This window comes from Talpa occidentalis, unplaced genomic scaffold, assembly GCF_014898055.3.
Source record: "Talpa occidentalis isolate TD23 unplaced genomic scaffold, MPIMG_talOcc4v2.1 talOcc4.3, whole genome shotgun sequence".
In the NCBI taxonomy this organism is placed as follows: Eukaryota; Metazoa; Chordata; class Mammalia; order Eulipotyphla; family Talpidae; genus Talpa; species Talpa occidentalis.
This window is the reverse complement of record NW_023603184.1, coordinates 69,296,419-69,311,859: the sequence shown is the minus strand read 5'-3', so window position 1 is coordinate 69,311,859 and position 15,441 is coordinate 69,296,419. Positions and strand designations below refer to the sequence as shown.

The window sequence follows — 15,441 nt, the reverse complement described above, 5'->3', positions numbered from 1 at the left end:
GCTGGTGATAGCTTGAGAGTGCTGAGACTTTTAACCCCTGTGCCACCAGGGAGGCCCCCACTCTCAATTCTTGAGCTTAATTTTGGGACTAAAAGAAAGCAAAATGACAAAACAGAAAAATTAGTTATTTTTGAATAATAATGCATTTAAATAGTATGCAGTGATAAGCAAAAAAAAAAAAAAAAACACTTTCTCATCTCTACTCTTTGTCTGCTCAGTTCCTTTCCTTGGAGGCAACCAGAATTAATGATTTCTTTATATACAGTTCCAGAGATATTCAGTGTCTGAACAGTCAAGTATATTTTATGTGTTCTTACCTCTCTCTTTTACTTTAATATAAATAGAACATACTTGGAACATTGTTCCCTGCTTTGCTTTGTTCATTAACAACGCATTTGAGATTGTCCCTTATCAGTACATAAGAAGCTTTTTCAGTCTCATTTTTAATAGCTGAATAATATATCATAGTGTGAAATTAGCATATTAACTAGTTTCTCATTTGAAGGTTACCTAGATTATTTCTAGACTTTTGCTGTTATAAAGAAGACTGCAGCAAATGGTCTTTTATGCTATTTCACACATGTATGCATGTCTCTATAGGATTAGATTCTAGAAATGGAATGTTTGGTTCAAAACAGGGGTATTTATAATTTTGAAAATAGAGATGTTTAAATGTATTGAAGCTATGGAATTTTGTGTATTTACCCATTATGGAACATTTCATAACAAATAGAAATCTAAGAATTCATAATTGATAAGTTATTAGTGAAAATCTTAAAATTCTTTTTGTTTTGCAGGTATACAAAACTAGGATATGCCGGAAACACAGAACCACAGTTTATCATTCCTTCCTGTAAGTATTTCTCTTAAGTCAAGAATAAGCTGATTTAAAGCTTTTTCTTAAAAATTAAAATAAAAGAGATAATCAGTTCTAACACTGGTAAGATTTAGTCCTTTAAAAACATGGTTTGTTATGTTCTGTGTGGCCACATTTCCACACCTCCGACTTTTCTTGTCAGCTGTGTTTTATCAATAAATCTACCAAATACCTCTTTTTTAAAAACAAAAATGAATGGATTGATAAAACTATTTTCTGCTTTGAGGACATTGCTGTTAACAGTATATGGGGTTAACTAGTTTTTTTTATTAATTTTTATTTTTTTACTTAATTGTTCATTTTGAAACAATATTTGCTTCCCCCCACCCCCTCAGGTATAGTCATCATAGAGTTTCCTTCACCAATGCACCGTGCACCATCACCTCAGTCCCCTGTGCTCCTCCCTCCTTCCCTCTGATCCCTCTCCCTCCTCCTCCCCTGCAGTATGTCTCTGATTTATGTGCCTGTTTTTGCTTTGTTGTGTTTTGTACTGTTATTATTTTTTTTACATTGATGTCTTATTTGGTTCCCCTTTATTCCTGCTATAAGTGAAACCATCCGATATTTTTCTTTTTCCTTCTGTTTTATTTCACTGATCATAATTCCTTCTAGCTCCATCCACATTGCTGCGAATGGCATGATTTTATCTTTTTTGATAGCTGAATAATATTCCATTGTGTATATATGCCACATCTTCTTGATCCAGTCATCTATTTGTTGGGCATTTGGGTTGTTTCCAGATTTTACCTATTGTAAATAGTGCTGCAGTAAACATAGGGGTACAGGTGGTCTTTTGAATCAATATTTTTGTGTCCTTTGGGTAGATCCCTAGTAGTGGAATTGCCGGGTCATATGGTAGCTCCATTTTTAGTAGACTGAGGAACCTCCAGACAGCTTTCCATAGTGGTTGGACCAGTTTGCACTCCCACCAGCAATGTAGGAGAGTTCCTTTTTCACTGCATCCTTGCCAACATTTGTTGTTGCTTGTTTTTTGATATGTGCCATTCTTACTGGTGTAAGGTGTTATTTCAGTGTGGTTTTGATTTGCATTTCCCTGATGATAAGGGATGTTGAACATCCCTTTCATATGCCTGTTGGCTATTTACATTCCCTCTTTGGAGAAATGTGTTTTAAGTTCTTCTGCCCATTTCTTGACTGGATTGTTCACTTTGTTTTTGTTGAGTTATGTGAGTTATTTGTATAGCTTTGTGATAAGTCCCTTATCAGTTGAATGGAGTCTAAAGATTTTTTTCCCAATCAGTGGGGTGTCTCTCTGTTTTGGTTAATGTCTCTTTGCTGTACAGAAGCTTTTCAGTTTGATGTAATCCCAGTTGTTTATCTTTTCCTTGACTGTCTTTGCTTTGGGTGATGAGTCTTTAAAAATGTTATTGCGATGTAGGTCTTGTAGTGTTTTACCTGTATTTTCCTCTATTTATTTTATGGTTTCAGGTCTTATGTCCAGGTCTTTTATCCATTTTGAATTGATTTTTGTGTATGGTGAGAGGTGGTAGTCTAGTTTCATTTTTTTGCATGTGGTGGTCCAGTTTTCCTAGCACCATTTATTGAACAAACTGTCCGTGTTCCAGTGCATATTCTTTGCTCCTTTGTCAAAGATCAGTTGTCCATATAAGTGTGGTTTTATTTCTGGGCTCTCTATTCGGTTCCATTGGTCTGTGTGTCTGTTTTTGTTCCAATACCAAACTGTTTTTATTATTATGGCTTTGTGGTATAGCTTAAAGTTTGGAAGTGTGATGATACCTCCTTTCTGTTTTGTTTTCATCAGTAGGGCTTTGGCTATTCGTGTTTTTTTGTGGTTCCATATGAGTTTTATCAGTATTTGTTCTATTTCTTTGAAGAATGTCACTGAGATTTTTATTGGAATAGCGTTGAATCTGTATATTGCTTTTGGTAGGATGGACATTCTAATAATGTTAATTCTTCCAATCCATGAGCAGGGCATGTCTTTCCATTTCTTTGTGTCTTCTATTTTTTTTTTTTTTTAGATTTATTTTATTAATTTATATAAGAACTGGAGTACAGGTCAGAGTTGCGGGTGGGTGAGAGGATTCACCAGAGCCAGAGCAGGGAGCAGAACAGGCAGACTGACGAAATACACTGCTGAGGGGAGCAGCGGGCGCTGCAGGAGAGGTCTGCGCACCATGTGGGACCCTTGCTGGCGGCCAGGGATTGAACTGGCACTGCAGAGGCTGTGGGCAGCTTCGCAGCCCAGCGCTCAACAGCTGCACCACCAGGGGAGGCCCTGTCTTCTATTTCTTTTAGCAGTGTTTTATAATTTTCTTTGTATAGGTCCTTCACCTCTTTTGTTAGGTTATTCCCAAGTATTAGTTTTTTATTGTTCAATAATAAAAGGAATGGTTTTCTTGATTTCTTCTTCTTTATGTTGCTTGATTGTGTGTTGGAAGGCTACTGATTTGTGTGTTGATTTTGTATTCTGCTACTTTACTGAACTGGTTGATTATTTTGAGTAGTTTTTCTGTGGAGTTTTTTAGTAGTTTTTCTCTACATATGTTACCATATTGTCTGCAAATCATGATAGTTTTACTTCTTCTTTCCCTATTTGGATTCCTTGTATGTCTTTCTCTTGTCTTACTGCCCTGGCTAGGACCTCCAGTATTATATTGAAGAGCAGTGGTGAGAGAGGACATCCTTGTCTTGTTCCTGATCTTAAAGGAAAGGCCTTCAGCTTTTTGCCATTGAGAATAATATTGGCAGTGGGTTTGTCATATATGGTTTTTATCATGTTAAGGTATGTTTCTTCTATCCCGAGAATTTCAAGGGCCTTCATCATAAATGGATGTTGGGCTTTGTTGAATGTTTTCTCAGCATCTATTGATATGATCATATGGTTTTGATTTTTCTTTTTGTTGATGTGTTGGATTACACTGATTGATTTTCTTATGTTGAACTGTCCTTGTGCCCCCGGGATGAATCCCACTTGATTGTGGTGTACTATCCCTTGGATTCTGTTGGCAAGGATTTTGTCAAGGATTTTTGCTTCAGTGTTCATTAGGGAGATTGTAATTTCCTTTTTTGTGTGCTTTCTTTGTTTGGTTTTGGTATTAGTGTAATGTTGGCTTCATAGAACATATTTGGTAGTATTCCTTCTTTCTCAGTTTTTCGAAAGGCACTAATACACTGCTGAATGTTTGGTAGAATTCATTTGTGAAGCCATCTGGACCTGGGCTTTTGTTTTTGGGGAGTGCTTTGATTACCTCAGTGATTTGATTTACCTTTGATTTGCCTCAATTTCGCTGCTTGTAGTTGGTCTGTTTAGTTGTTCTATTTTTAGTTTGTCCAGCTTTGGATGAGTATATTGTTCTAGGAATTTGTCCATCTCTTCTAGGTTGTTGAATTTGTTTGCATATAAGTGTTCATAGTAATCTCTGATTATTCTTTTGATTTCTGCTGAATCTGTCATGATTTCTCCTCTTTCATTTATAATCCTATTTATATGTGTTTTCTCCCTTTTTTTTCTCTGTGAGCCTGACTAGAGGTTTGTCTATTTTGTTTGTTTTTTGAAAGAACCAACTTTGGTTTCACTGATCTTTTGGATTCTTTTTTTAATTTCCATTTCATTTATCTCTGCTATGATTTTTACTATTTCCTTTCTTCTACTGGCTTTAGGGTTTTTTTTTTTTTTTTTGTTACCTCTTTGAGATGTGAGATTAGGTTGTTTCTTTGAGTTCTTTCTTATTTCTTTATGTGAGCCTGTATTGCTATATATTTTCCTCTTATTACTGCTTTTACTGCATCCCATACATTCTGGAAAGTAGTATCCTCCCTGTTGTTCAACTCATAGTATTTTTTAATTTCTTCTTTGATCTCCTCATTAGTCCAGTGGTCTTCCAGTAGTGTGGATTTCAATCTCCATGAAGTGGGAGGGTTCCTTGTTTTCTTTTCATGATTTATTTCTAGTTTGATGCCTTTATGATTGGAGAAGATAGTTGAAATGATTTTGATCTTCATGTATCTGTTGATGTTTGTCTTGTGGCCCAGTATGTCATCGATTCTGGAGAATGATCCATGCACTCTTGAGAAAAATGTGTACTTGCATTTTTTTGGGTGCAGTGTCCTATAGATGTCTGTTAAGTCCATGAGTTCTATGTCTTTATTTGGGGCTCTAGTGTCTTTGTTTATTTTTTGTCTCATTGATCTGTCCATTGGTGAGAGTGGGGTGTTGAAGTCTCCCACTATATATGTATTTTCTTTAATGTCTGTTTTCAAGAGTTGATGATAATTGTCTAATATATTTTGGTGCTCCCTAATTTGGTGAGTATATGTTGATGAGTGTTATTTCTTCCTGGTGTATTGTCCCCTTCATCATAATATAGCATCCGTCTTTGTCTCTTTTCACCTTTTTTAGTTGGAAGTCTGTTTCATCTGCTATAAATATAGCTGTTCCTGTGGGTTTTTTTTGGTCCATTTGCTTGTAAGATTGTTTTCCAACTTTTACTTTCAGTCTGTGTTTATCTTTTGTGGGTAAATGTGTTTCCTGGAGACAGCAGAAGGTTGGATTTTGTTTTTTAATCCAGTGTGCTGTTCTGTGTCTTTTTATTGATGTGTTTAATCCATTTACATTGTGTTTAATCCATTTACATTTAGAGTTAATATTGATATGTAGACATCTGTATTTGCCATGTTGTTTGTCTTCTTTCTGATTTTATTCCTTGCTTTATTCTGTTCTTGTTCATTCATCTGTTGGTTTTGGCTTTAGGACTTCTTGTAGAATTTTTTGGAGTGGGGGTTTAGTTGTAATGAATTTCTGGAGTTTTTGTTTGTCTGAGAAGGTCCATATTTTTTCATCATAGAACAAGGAGAGCTTTGCAGGGTAAAGTATTCTTGGTTGGCATTTGCTGTGTTGAAGTTTGTTGAGTATGTTACTCCATTCTCTTCTTGCCCTTAGTGTTTCTTTGGAGAAGTCTGAAGTTAATCTGACTGTTTTTCCCTTGTTAAGTTATCTGTTTCTTCCCCCTTGCCAGTTTCATTATTTTTTCTTTGTCTTGGATTCTTGCAGGCTTTACTATTAATGTGTCTTGCTGTAGTTTTCTTTTCATTGTGGTAATTGGGTGTTCTTCTCGCTTCTTGTATGTCTATATTCGTCTCCTTTTTCATGCTTGGGAAGTTTTCTTCAGTTATCTCCTTGAATAATTTCTCAGTTCCTTTTTCTCTCTCCTCACCTTCTGGAATGCCTGTAACTCTTACATTTCCTCTCTTCATGGAGTTTGATAATTGTCAAAGAATGTCTTCATACTGTTTCTTTTCCACTTCTTTCTCCTTTTCTCTTTTGTCTCTCTTTATTTCTGTGTCATTGAGAGTACCGATCCGTTCTTCCATTTCATCGATTTGTTCTGTTTTCATTGCTTTTCCCAGAGTTCTTTATCTCCTCTAGTAATCTTTTTATCTCCTGCATTTCTTTCCTTTCTTGAGGTCTCAGTTCTTCAGTTCAGTGATTATTTGTCTCAAATTATTTTTTTTCCTTTTCATTTTCTTTCTGCTTTTTAATCATAATGATCATTAATTCTCTTTTTGACAGGCCGAGAAGTTCTTTCATGTCATTGTTGAGCTCTGGTGACTGTTTTTCTTTATGTGGTGTGTCCGCCTCCTTCAGACTTGCTTGGTTATTTATATTTTTCCTTCTCCCAGCTGTTTGCTTTCTAATTAGTTCTGTGCGTTGGGAGATTGTGCCACTGTTGTTGGCAGGCATCTGTTTGGGGTGCTCCTTCAGTGGTGTGGGAAACTGTTTACCAGACCGAGTCCAGCACTATATGCCAAAACTCCACCAGGATGTTTATGCTGTGTTGCTGGGCACTGTCTCTTACAGTTCCCTCCCTCTGTATTTACTCAGTTCCAACAGGGAATCAGCTAGTTGGTGATTTTGTTCTGGTCAGGAGGTGGCGCCAGAGACCTGTACTTGTTGAACTGTGCTTTTTCCCAGCAGTTCTCCGAGAAATGGAGGGGGGGAGGGGAGCACCTCAACACAGGGGCTGCTCTTGTTCAAGCTGGGTGCTGTGTTCACCCGGTGCTGTGCTCGCAGCTTTAAGGATCTGGCACCCAGAATTCTGCACTCTAGATCTCAGTTCCAAGGCTATCAGATCCAAAACACTGGCTCTCACCTTGTGTAGTGCCCACGGTTAGGGCGTGTCTCACACCCCGGATCCTGCTTCTGGCTCTCAGTTCCAGCATGGGGTCTTGCTCCACGCCTTGTTTCCCTTCTTACCCCTGTTTGCATGGCCTACCCTCTCTCAGAGCCTGAGGGTGGTTTTGGGATCCCTGGCTTCCAACTATCAGGAAGTTGGTGATTTTTTTCCGGGACTTGGTGGTGCCAGAGATCTTTCCTAGTATCCTTCTAAAACTGCGTTTTTTGCCCCGTGGGTCTCCAGGGACGAGTGGGGGTTGTGTGGAGCGCCGCCATGGCTGTGTCTGCCCTGTGCTCCACCGTCGTGGGTTTCCCAGACCCCAAATTTCGTGTCGGGATTCTCAGTTCCGAAGCCCTCAGATCCGGTACCCAATTCAGTGTCCACAGAAATGGCGCCTTTTGCACCCTGCTCCCATGCCCAGGTGCCTGATTTTTGATTACTCAGTGAGGGTCATTCATCTCAGTGATGGTTCCCTCTGGTTTCTCCACGGAGCGCGGGGACCTGGGCAGCTGCTGTCCGTGTATGCTTTTCCAGTGTGCGCTTTTCCTCACAAGTTTACTGGCTGGCCTTGGGCTATTTGCAGGTCTCTCCCTGGAGTCTGGGGTTAACTGACTTTTTAAGTTATACATCTCCCTATATCACACCTACAAAGACTGTTCTTTGGTTTGTAGTATGATGGTTTGCAGGACCTGTACTGTTGACAACCCTGACAAGTGCCCATGTTTCTAAATAAGGGTAGCATTTCATCTTCAGAGATCTTGACTCATCTTATATCCTATAACCATCCCAAAGGTGGTTTTCTTCTACCCTGTTTTTGCTAACTTTGGCAAAACTTCAGTTTTCAGTAGTTTGTCTTTCAGTGGTTTTTGAAAAATACCCTCACATTTAATTTGTTAGTGTTCTTATTTGTTAACATGGTTTATGTATCTGGTCTTTGATAGACATAGTTTTGTTCTTTTGACTTTCAGGCAATTTACCTTATATATGTTGTTATATACCTTTGATATATTTGTCCTAATGCCAAATAGAAACTTTCACATATTAGATGATAAATCTGTTGAGCCATATTTTCATGGTGCTAACTTCTAGACAGTTTAATTTGAAGACTGTTTTGCACACTAGTTTTGCACAGTAGTATTGAGACTGTTTGACTTTTTTGTATAGTATGAAAATAAATGGAAAAATGAACAAGCAGAGAGTAGTTGAAAGCAGCGTGTAAGTTTCAAAGTCAGTGAACTTGAGAACAAGATAGAAATTAAGTCACTCAAACCAGTTCTTTAGTTTCATTTGTATACTATTGGACATGAATAGGTCAATGTTTTATCATCTGTATAGCAAAATAATAATTAAATGTGTGAAACAGGAGAAATGTACTCTCAAAGTTATACCTAAAGGGGGAGCTTTTAAATGTTTCATTCTTCAGAAGCAAACCTCTTTGACTTTTGTTCTTTTGATATACTTTTGGTATACCTTTCTAGGGACTGATTATGTAACAACTTGGCTGCTGCCTAAATTTAATACTTTTAATACCTAGAATGGATTTTAGGTGACACTGATGAAAAAGTTCATTCATGTGAATATGGTGGGTTTAGTTTGATAGTACTGTTGTCTTTCCCTTGTTTTATTCATGAATATTTGTTACTACATGGAAGGACAGTTTTACATCTTTGCCTTTTCCCTGAATTTATACATCAATATATTGATAGTTGTTTAAGAATTTGATGACAGAAATTGGCTCTGTTACTGACTACTCAGAATCACTTTTATGGACTAGTACTTGACTTTAGTTATTACTCTCATCTTTGCAAACTGGAGTTGCTTCTGTTCTTCAGTAGTTTTGTTAACTCTATTGGAGTCCCATAAAACTTGCTCTTTTCAACCTTAATATTGCTTTACCGTTGTACCCGTTGTTTATTTCATCTCTTGGACAAAATACGTAGTTTTAGTTTTAATTGTCCTTTTTTGAGATGTTATAGCATGTTAACTCATTGATCCACTGGAAAGATTTTTGAATTCAGAGTTTTTTTTTCACCTCAGTTTTTAATACTGTAGGGGTTATGTTTGAAATCAGTAGTTAGTAGTTACTGCCACTAATAAAAGTTCTGGAAAGCCTAAAGGTGTGATTCAAAGTTTTTCATATATCTTTATTTTCCAGGAACTTTATATATAGTGAGCCATCTGGATGTTTGTGTACATTATAATCAAGTTGAAGGAGAGGCTTTCTAGAATTTAGAAGTAAAACTGTGGATTTAGAATGTCTTTAGTAGCTTTTACCCACTTTATTAAGGCTATTACTGTATTAACTGAAAGTGACAGTTGAATGCTAAATCAATGTAAGTGCCTTACAGAGATTTTGAATGAAAAGCTTGAAGGATTTTGAAATTTATGACTGAATTAAGCAATATATAGCAAGTTTCAGGTCTAGAACTGTATGCTGAAATTCTGAAATTATTTAAGGGGATTGTTGTGGATTTGGTTATGTGATTTGAAATTTCTTAATTGTATGTGATTAAAGTTTTACAGATCAATATTTCATGTTGTATTTAAATTATACTAGTTGAAATACTGGTATATTTAAATTATATTAGTTCAAATCTTATAAAATCTCCCTTGCAGTCTTCCTATTCTCATTTGTTTGTGTTTTAAAATTTTTTCTTTCTGATTGTCCATCAAGTATGTGTTGACTTTATTCAAATAAAAATAGATCTTACATCATTTTTCAAAAAGTAACTGAAACATTCCTATAGCAGTGCTTTTTTTGGCTTTTTACTTTAGAGATATGGGTGTAAGTTGAGATTTCATTAAGTGAATTTTGTCATCAGTTTTTTAATGACTGAGGTTTTTGTGTGACAGTTTAAATAAGTTAGATAATGTTTTGTTTAAAAACACATTGTAATGGAAGAAGGGTAAGTTAACAGTTGGTCTCATTTGAAAAAGAAATGACTTTTGAAATGTATAAATAACTTATTTTGTAGGTATTGCTATTAAAGAGTCAGCAAAAGTGGGTGATCAAGCTCAAAGGAGGGTGATGAAAGGTGTTGATGACCTAGACTTCTTCATTGGTGATGAAGCAATAGAAAAACCTACATATGCAACAAAGGTATATTTTTTTAATTTGTATAAGTAAATAACATTTTCTTTAAAAAATTAGTTTGTTCAATATGTAATTCAATTATAGCTCTAATTAATACACTCAACTGCTTCACAATAGAAATTTCTTCTTTTCTCTGATCTCTCCCAGTCTTGCTTTAACTTTGATGTTTTTTCCCCTTCAAGAAAAAAATTTTAGCCTGTTCAGCTGAGCATTATTTACTTTTAGATACCTACTAGATCTTTGAGCTTTCAGTATAATTGTCTTTCTCTTACTGCCATATCTCAATATTTAGAGACATTTTTATCCTGTCTTTAATTCAAACCCATAACATTTCTCTCCTTTTTTGAAACTGTGTCTGTTATCTGGAAATGCTGTTCTTTTCTCCTCTTTTCCTTTTTTCCCTTTTTCTTCCTATACTCCTTCCCCTTGCTCCCATCCTACCTTACCTCTGTTTTTATTGAGGTTTAATTTACATACCGTGTGAGCTAGGTAAGTTGTTTTTTTTTTTTTTTTTTTTTTTTTTTTTTTTGAAGATGTATTTATTTATGCATCCAAGAGCTGGGGTGTAGGACAGAGGAGCAGAGGGTGAGAGGATTCACCAGAGACAGAGTAGGGAACAGAACATGCAGATTGACTGAAATACACTGCTGAGGAGAGCAGAAGGAAAGACACGAGAGGTCTGCTGTGCCATGTAGGTTAGCTCCCTGGCCGGGGATTGAGCTCAATTGCAGTGGCTGGCGATAGCTTGAGAGTGCTGAGACTTTAACCCCTATGCCACCAGGCAGGCCCATTATTCTTAATCTGTATTATTTTTAGACATTGATTTTTGCCTACTTTGCAAATTTGCTCCTTTCTACCTCTTTTATTCCATTCTCATAATTTGTCATTGATCAACAACTACTATGTGAAAAAATCTTCACTGTTGAATACCATTGTAAATAAGAAAAATGACTTTTTTTTTTTTAAAGATTTATTTATTCATACAAGAACCAGGGTTTTTTTTTTTTTTTTTGAAGATTTATTTATTCATACAAGAACCGGGGTACAGGCCAGATGCGCGGGAGGGTGAGAGGATTCACCAGAGACAGAGTGGGGAACAGAACAGGCAGACTGACGAAATACACTGCTGAGGGGAACAGTGGGCGAGACAGGAGAGGTCTGCTCGCCATGTGGGACCCTCACTGGCTGGCCAGGATCGAACTGGTGCTGCAGAGGCTGCGTCACAGCGCTGCGCTCAACCGCCTGTGCCACAAGGGGAGGCCCAAGTAAAATGACTTTCTTAATGCAAGGCTATTATAATGTGGTTGAATGGAAGACGTAGAAGAAATAATTATATCACTGTTATGGAGGTTAGGAAAGTATGGGATGCTCTGGACTGTATATTAACCTAGTTTACTTATTGAGGAAAATCTTTGAGGAGTAAATCTTTTTTAAGCTGAGACTTGAGGAATTGGAATTAGCTGGGTGAATTTTGTAAGGGAAGTTGTTCTAGGCAGAAACTCCAATATTCAATTTTGACATAATTTGCTTTAAATATTCTACTTGAACTGCATGAAAATATGTTGCAGAAATAATTTCATTTATAAATATTTAAGTATGTATTTCCTCAAAATGAGCTAGTGTCTTTTTTTTTAAAGCCTTTATTTTTTTAAGATTTATTTATTTATTCATATAAGCACTGGGTACGGTCAGAAGTGCTGGAGGGTGAGAGAATTCACCAGAGCCAGAGCGGGGAACAGAGCAGGCAGACTGACAAAGTACACTGCTGAGGGGAGCAGCGGGCGGCAGGAGAGGTCTGTGCGCCATTTGGGACCCTCCTCCGGTGGCTGGGTTGCAGCCGGGGATCGAACCAGCACTGCAGAGGCTGCGGGCAGCTCCGCAACCCAGCGCTCAACCGCTGCACCACCGGGGAGGCCCTCATTATCACACCTCAGCAATGCAATTTTCATCCAATATCCATTAATGATTTAGTATTTCTCTTGTATATGTGTAGTTTGATTTTTATAGGATTTATTTTATTTTATTTTTGAATAGTGGCCAATCCGCCATGGTATAGTTGAAGACTGGGACTTAATGGAAAGGTTTATGGAGCAAGTGATCTTTAAATATTTAAGGGCAGAACCAGAAGATCATTATTTTCTTTTGGTAAGTACAACTTACAATTTCACTGAGGCAATTTCTGAAGAAGCTTACTGAGAAAATTTCCATCACACATGTGCACAGTAGGGCATATTTTATTGTTTATTAAGTTGTCATACATGTTTAGAAGATTTGTTGTAAAACTGCATCACCTTTATGACTCTCCTGTTCTGGGTTCCAGTAAAGTAGCAATGCTGAAGCATCAAAGTTTAGACACTTAGAGGAAGTTTTTTTGATAATTAATATGAAATCTTAATGATAGGAACAATAGGTTCTGAAAAAGTAGAAACAGAATTTATCTTATAATTATCATACATTTAAACAGTATATTTTTTCTTGCTTGCTTGTTTTATTAATATTTACTAACTTACTAGTAGGAAAGATGAGGATTTTGTGTTTTTTTTCCTTTTATCCCCTGTGCCTTAACTCAGAGTCCCCATCTTCTCCCATTCCTGCATTATAGTTGTGTCATAATGTTTGATAAAATCACTTTATTTTTAGTATGATGACTTTGTGAATATTGTTACGGATGGGTCATAATCATAGTTGAAAGAACTTTACAGTGAGCATTCACATATCCACAATCTAGCCTCAACAGTTAACATTCTATTATCATTTCTTTATTATAATTTCTTTATGATAATACCCATTTAATTAATGATAGCATTTATTTTTTTGAATCACTTCAAAATGAGTTGCAGATAGTCATTTCAAGTCTTAATTACTTTAGCATACATTCATCAATTGAAATTCATTATTTAGCTTATAGTCTTTTTCTTTTATATAAAATTTCCATGCTATAAAATGCACAAATATTAACTCTCCCATTCTTTGAGTTTCGACCAGAAGCTGAATCTTTCCCTGGCAAATATTTGTGCCTTTGTTGGCCATATGGTCTTTGTTGCAGCTTCTCAGCTCTGCAGTTGTAATAGAGTATAGACAACACTTGAATAGTTAACGGCTGTGTTCTGATGAAATTGTATTTACGAAAGCAAGTGGGTGGCCTGGATTTGGCCAATAGAATGATGTAGTTTCCTCATCTCTGCTTTTGACTGGTGCATACATCTGTGTCACAAATCATTATTAAGATAAAGAAAGTTACTATCAACCTGGAAAGGTTTTTCATGCCCTTTCCTACTTAATCCTTGTCTCTGCGTGCAGATTGATTTTTACCTGTATTTGAGTTTCAAAAAAAAAAATGGAATCCTACAAAATGTTCTTTGCTCTTTGGTAAGACTTCCTTCACTAAGCCTAATTTTGAGATTCATACATGTTATACTTATCAGTAATATGTTACTATTTCTTTGGGGGTAATAATCGTTGGCATGAGTGTAGTCTATCCATTTTCCCCATGATGATGGTATCATCAATATTTTAGCTATCATGAGCCTTATATAAATCTTATGAACAATATTTTCATTTCTTCTGTGTAAATACCTACATATGGAGTTTCTGTGTCACCAGATATGTACATGATAGGTTTTATAGGAAATTTTCAGAATTTTTTCCAGGGTGTTGTACCTTTTTTCCATAGCCTCCAGCGAAGTGTTAGCAGTCTGGTTGCTTTATAGTGTATCCAACATTTGATGTGTCAGTCTTTTTAATTTTAGTCTTTCTGGTGGGTGTGTAAGATTTCTCTTTTTGTTTTAATTTGCATTTTTCTGGTGACTCATGATGTTGGGGCACTTTGTCATGTACTTATTAGCTATTTGTATGTTTTCCTTTGCAAAGTCTTCTGATTACATTTTATTTTATACAGAACTTATATATTTTCCTGGAGTTTGTAATTTAACTGCTTTGGTTTTTAAGTTTACTGAATAATCTCCAAACTATTAAATAGAATTGTAAAACTCTTCTAAATAAGTTTGAATACTTTAGGTAGTTTAGCTATAAAGATTTTATCTATGGAAAAAATCTTTTTGTTTTACTTTGTGTCTTTTAAAATTAAAAAAGATTTAATTTGTAGTGAATTCCATTTTATCAGTCTTTCCCTTTGCAATTTGTGCTCTTTCAATTTAAGGAGTCATTCCTTAAGGTCAAAAAGAATTTTTCTCTTTCTTAAGTTTAAAAGTTTTGCCTGTTTAGTATTTGAGATAACACAGAAGATTGGGTTGTCAAGTAGATTCATAAGAATCAGAGGTCTTATCCAGTTTCATGCTTTACAAATTTAAACAGTTAAAGTCCTCATAAGACTTGTGAAGTCCAGTATTTTGAGTACTGCCTTGGGTTCTTTCTTGCATCATTAGCATGTGTCTAGCCCAGATTTAATCTACAAGTTTCTAAATGATGTATGTAGTTGCATAACATAAATTGAAAAGAACTGTGTAAACATCTTCACTTTTTACTCTTACCACATATAATTATATAAATATAACATTTTCTAGGAAGCCATGCCATAAATTTATAAAATCTTGGCTTATTTACTATACTCTTAGACAGAGACAGATAAGGTACATCCTGTAAAAAGTATTACATAGATGAGAATTCTTCCACTAGCAAATAATATTGGTATGTTTGCTTGAAGGCCTGTCATTCCCATGTTTATAACTTGATTTGACTGATTATCCTCTTTCCTTCACTTCTTCGTTTTCTCAAGGTTTAATCCTTATAAGTGGTGTGATAAAGAATTTCAGTTTCTTTTTTCTTTATGTGAATAACCATATTGTTTTCATATATGTGTACATCTGTTTGAATCCTCTAGTTTTTCTTCAATCTATATGTATAATGTATCTAATTTTAATGATTTGTAAATTTAGTGTTTGGAATAAATTCTCATTTAAAAATCATAAAGTTACAAAAATAAGCTGATAATGTTTATTTTAAAAATGTTACTCAATTTACTAGACTGAACCTCCACTGAATACTCCAGAAAACAGGGAATATACTGCTGAAATAATGTTTGAGTCCTTCAATGTTCCAGGCTTGTACATTGCTGTGCAGGTAAGCAAGTTAATCAATATAAGCCTAGCTCTTAAGTTTTAATCTGGTTTAATTAATTCACTCTAAAAATAAATTTTTTAATTATAAAGTACATTGTAATTCTTTCCTGATCTAATAATTTAGAAACCAAATTAAAGAATATGGAAATACTTAGTGAGCAAAAGTGAAATGTTAAAGAAAATAAGGTAATGGTCTTTGGATTTTTTAGAGCCTTTCATAGGACAGAAATGAGA

General features: G+C 35.6%; 1 protein-coding gene across 2 annotated transcripts in view; it reads left to right on the top strand.

Moving 5' to 3' along the window:
- ACTR3 (actin related protein 3) overlaps positions 1 to 15,441 on the top strand; it is a 57,530-nt gene that overhangs the window by 24,779 nt on the left and 17,310 nt on the right. For both annotated transcript variants that reach the window (XM_037523254.1, XM_054699641.1), the window contains exons 2-5: positions 798 to 853; positions 10,011 to 10,135; positions 12,164 to 12,274; positions 15,113 to 15,208. In XM_037523254.1, coding sequence (XP_037379151.1) covers positions 798 to 853; positions 10,011 to 10,135; positions 12,164 to 12,274; positions 15,113 to 15,208 — 388 coding nt within the window. The remainder of the gene's footprint in view (positions 1 to 797; positions 854 to 10,010; positions 10,136 to 12,163; positions 12,275 to 15,112; positions 15,209 to 15,441) is intronic.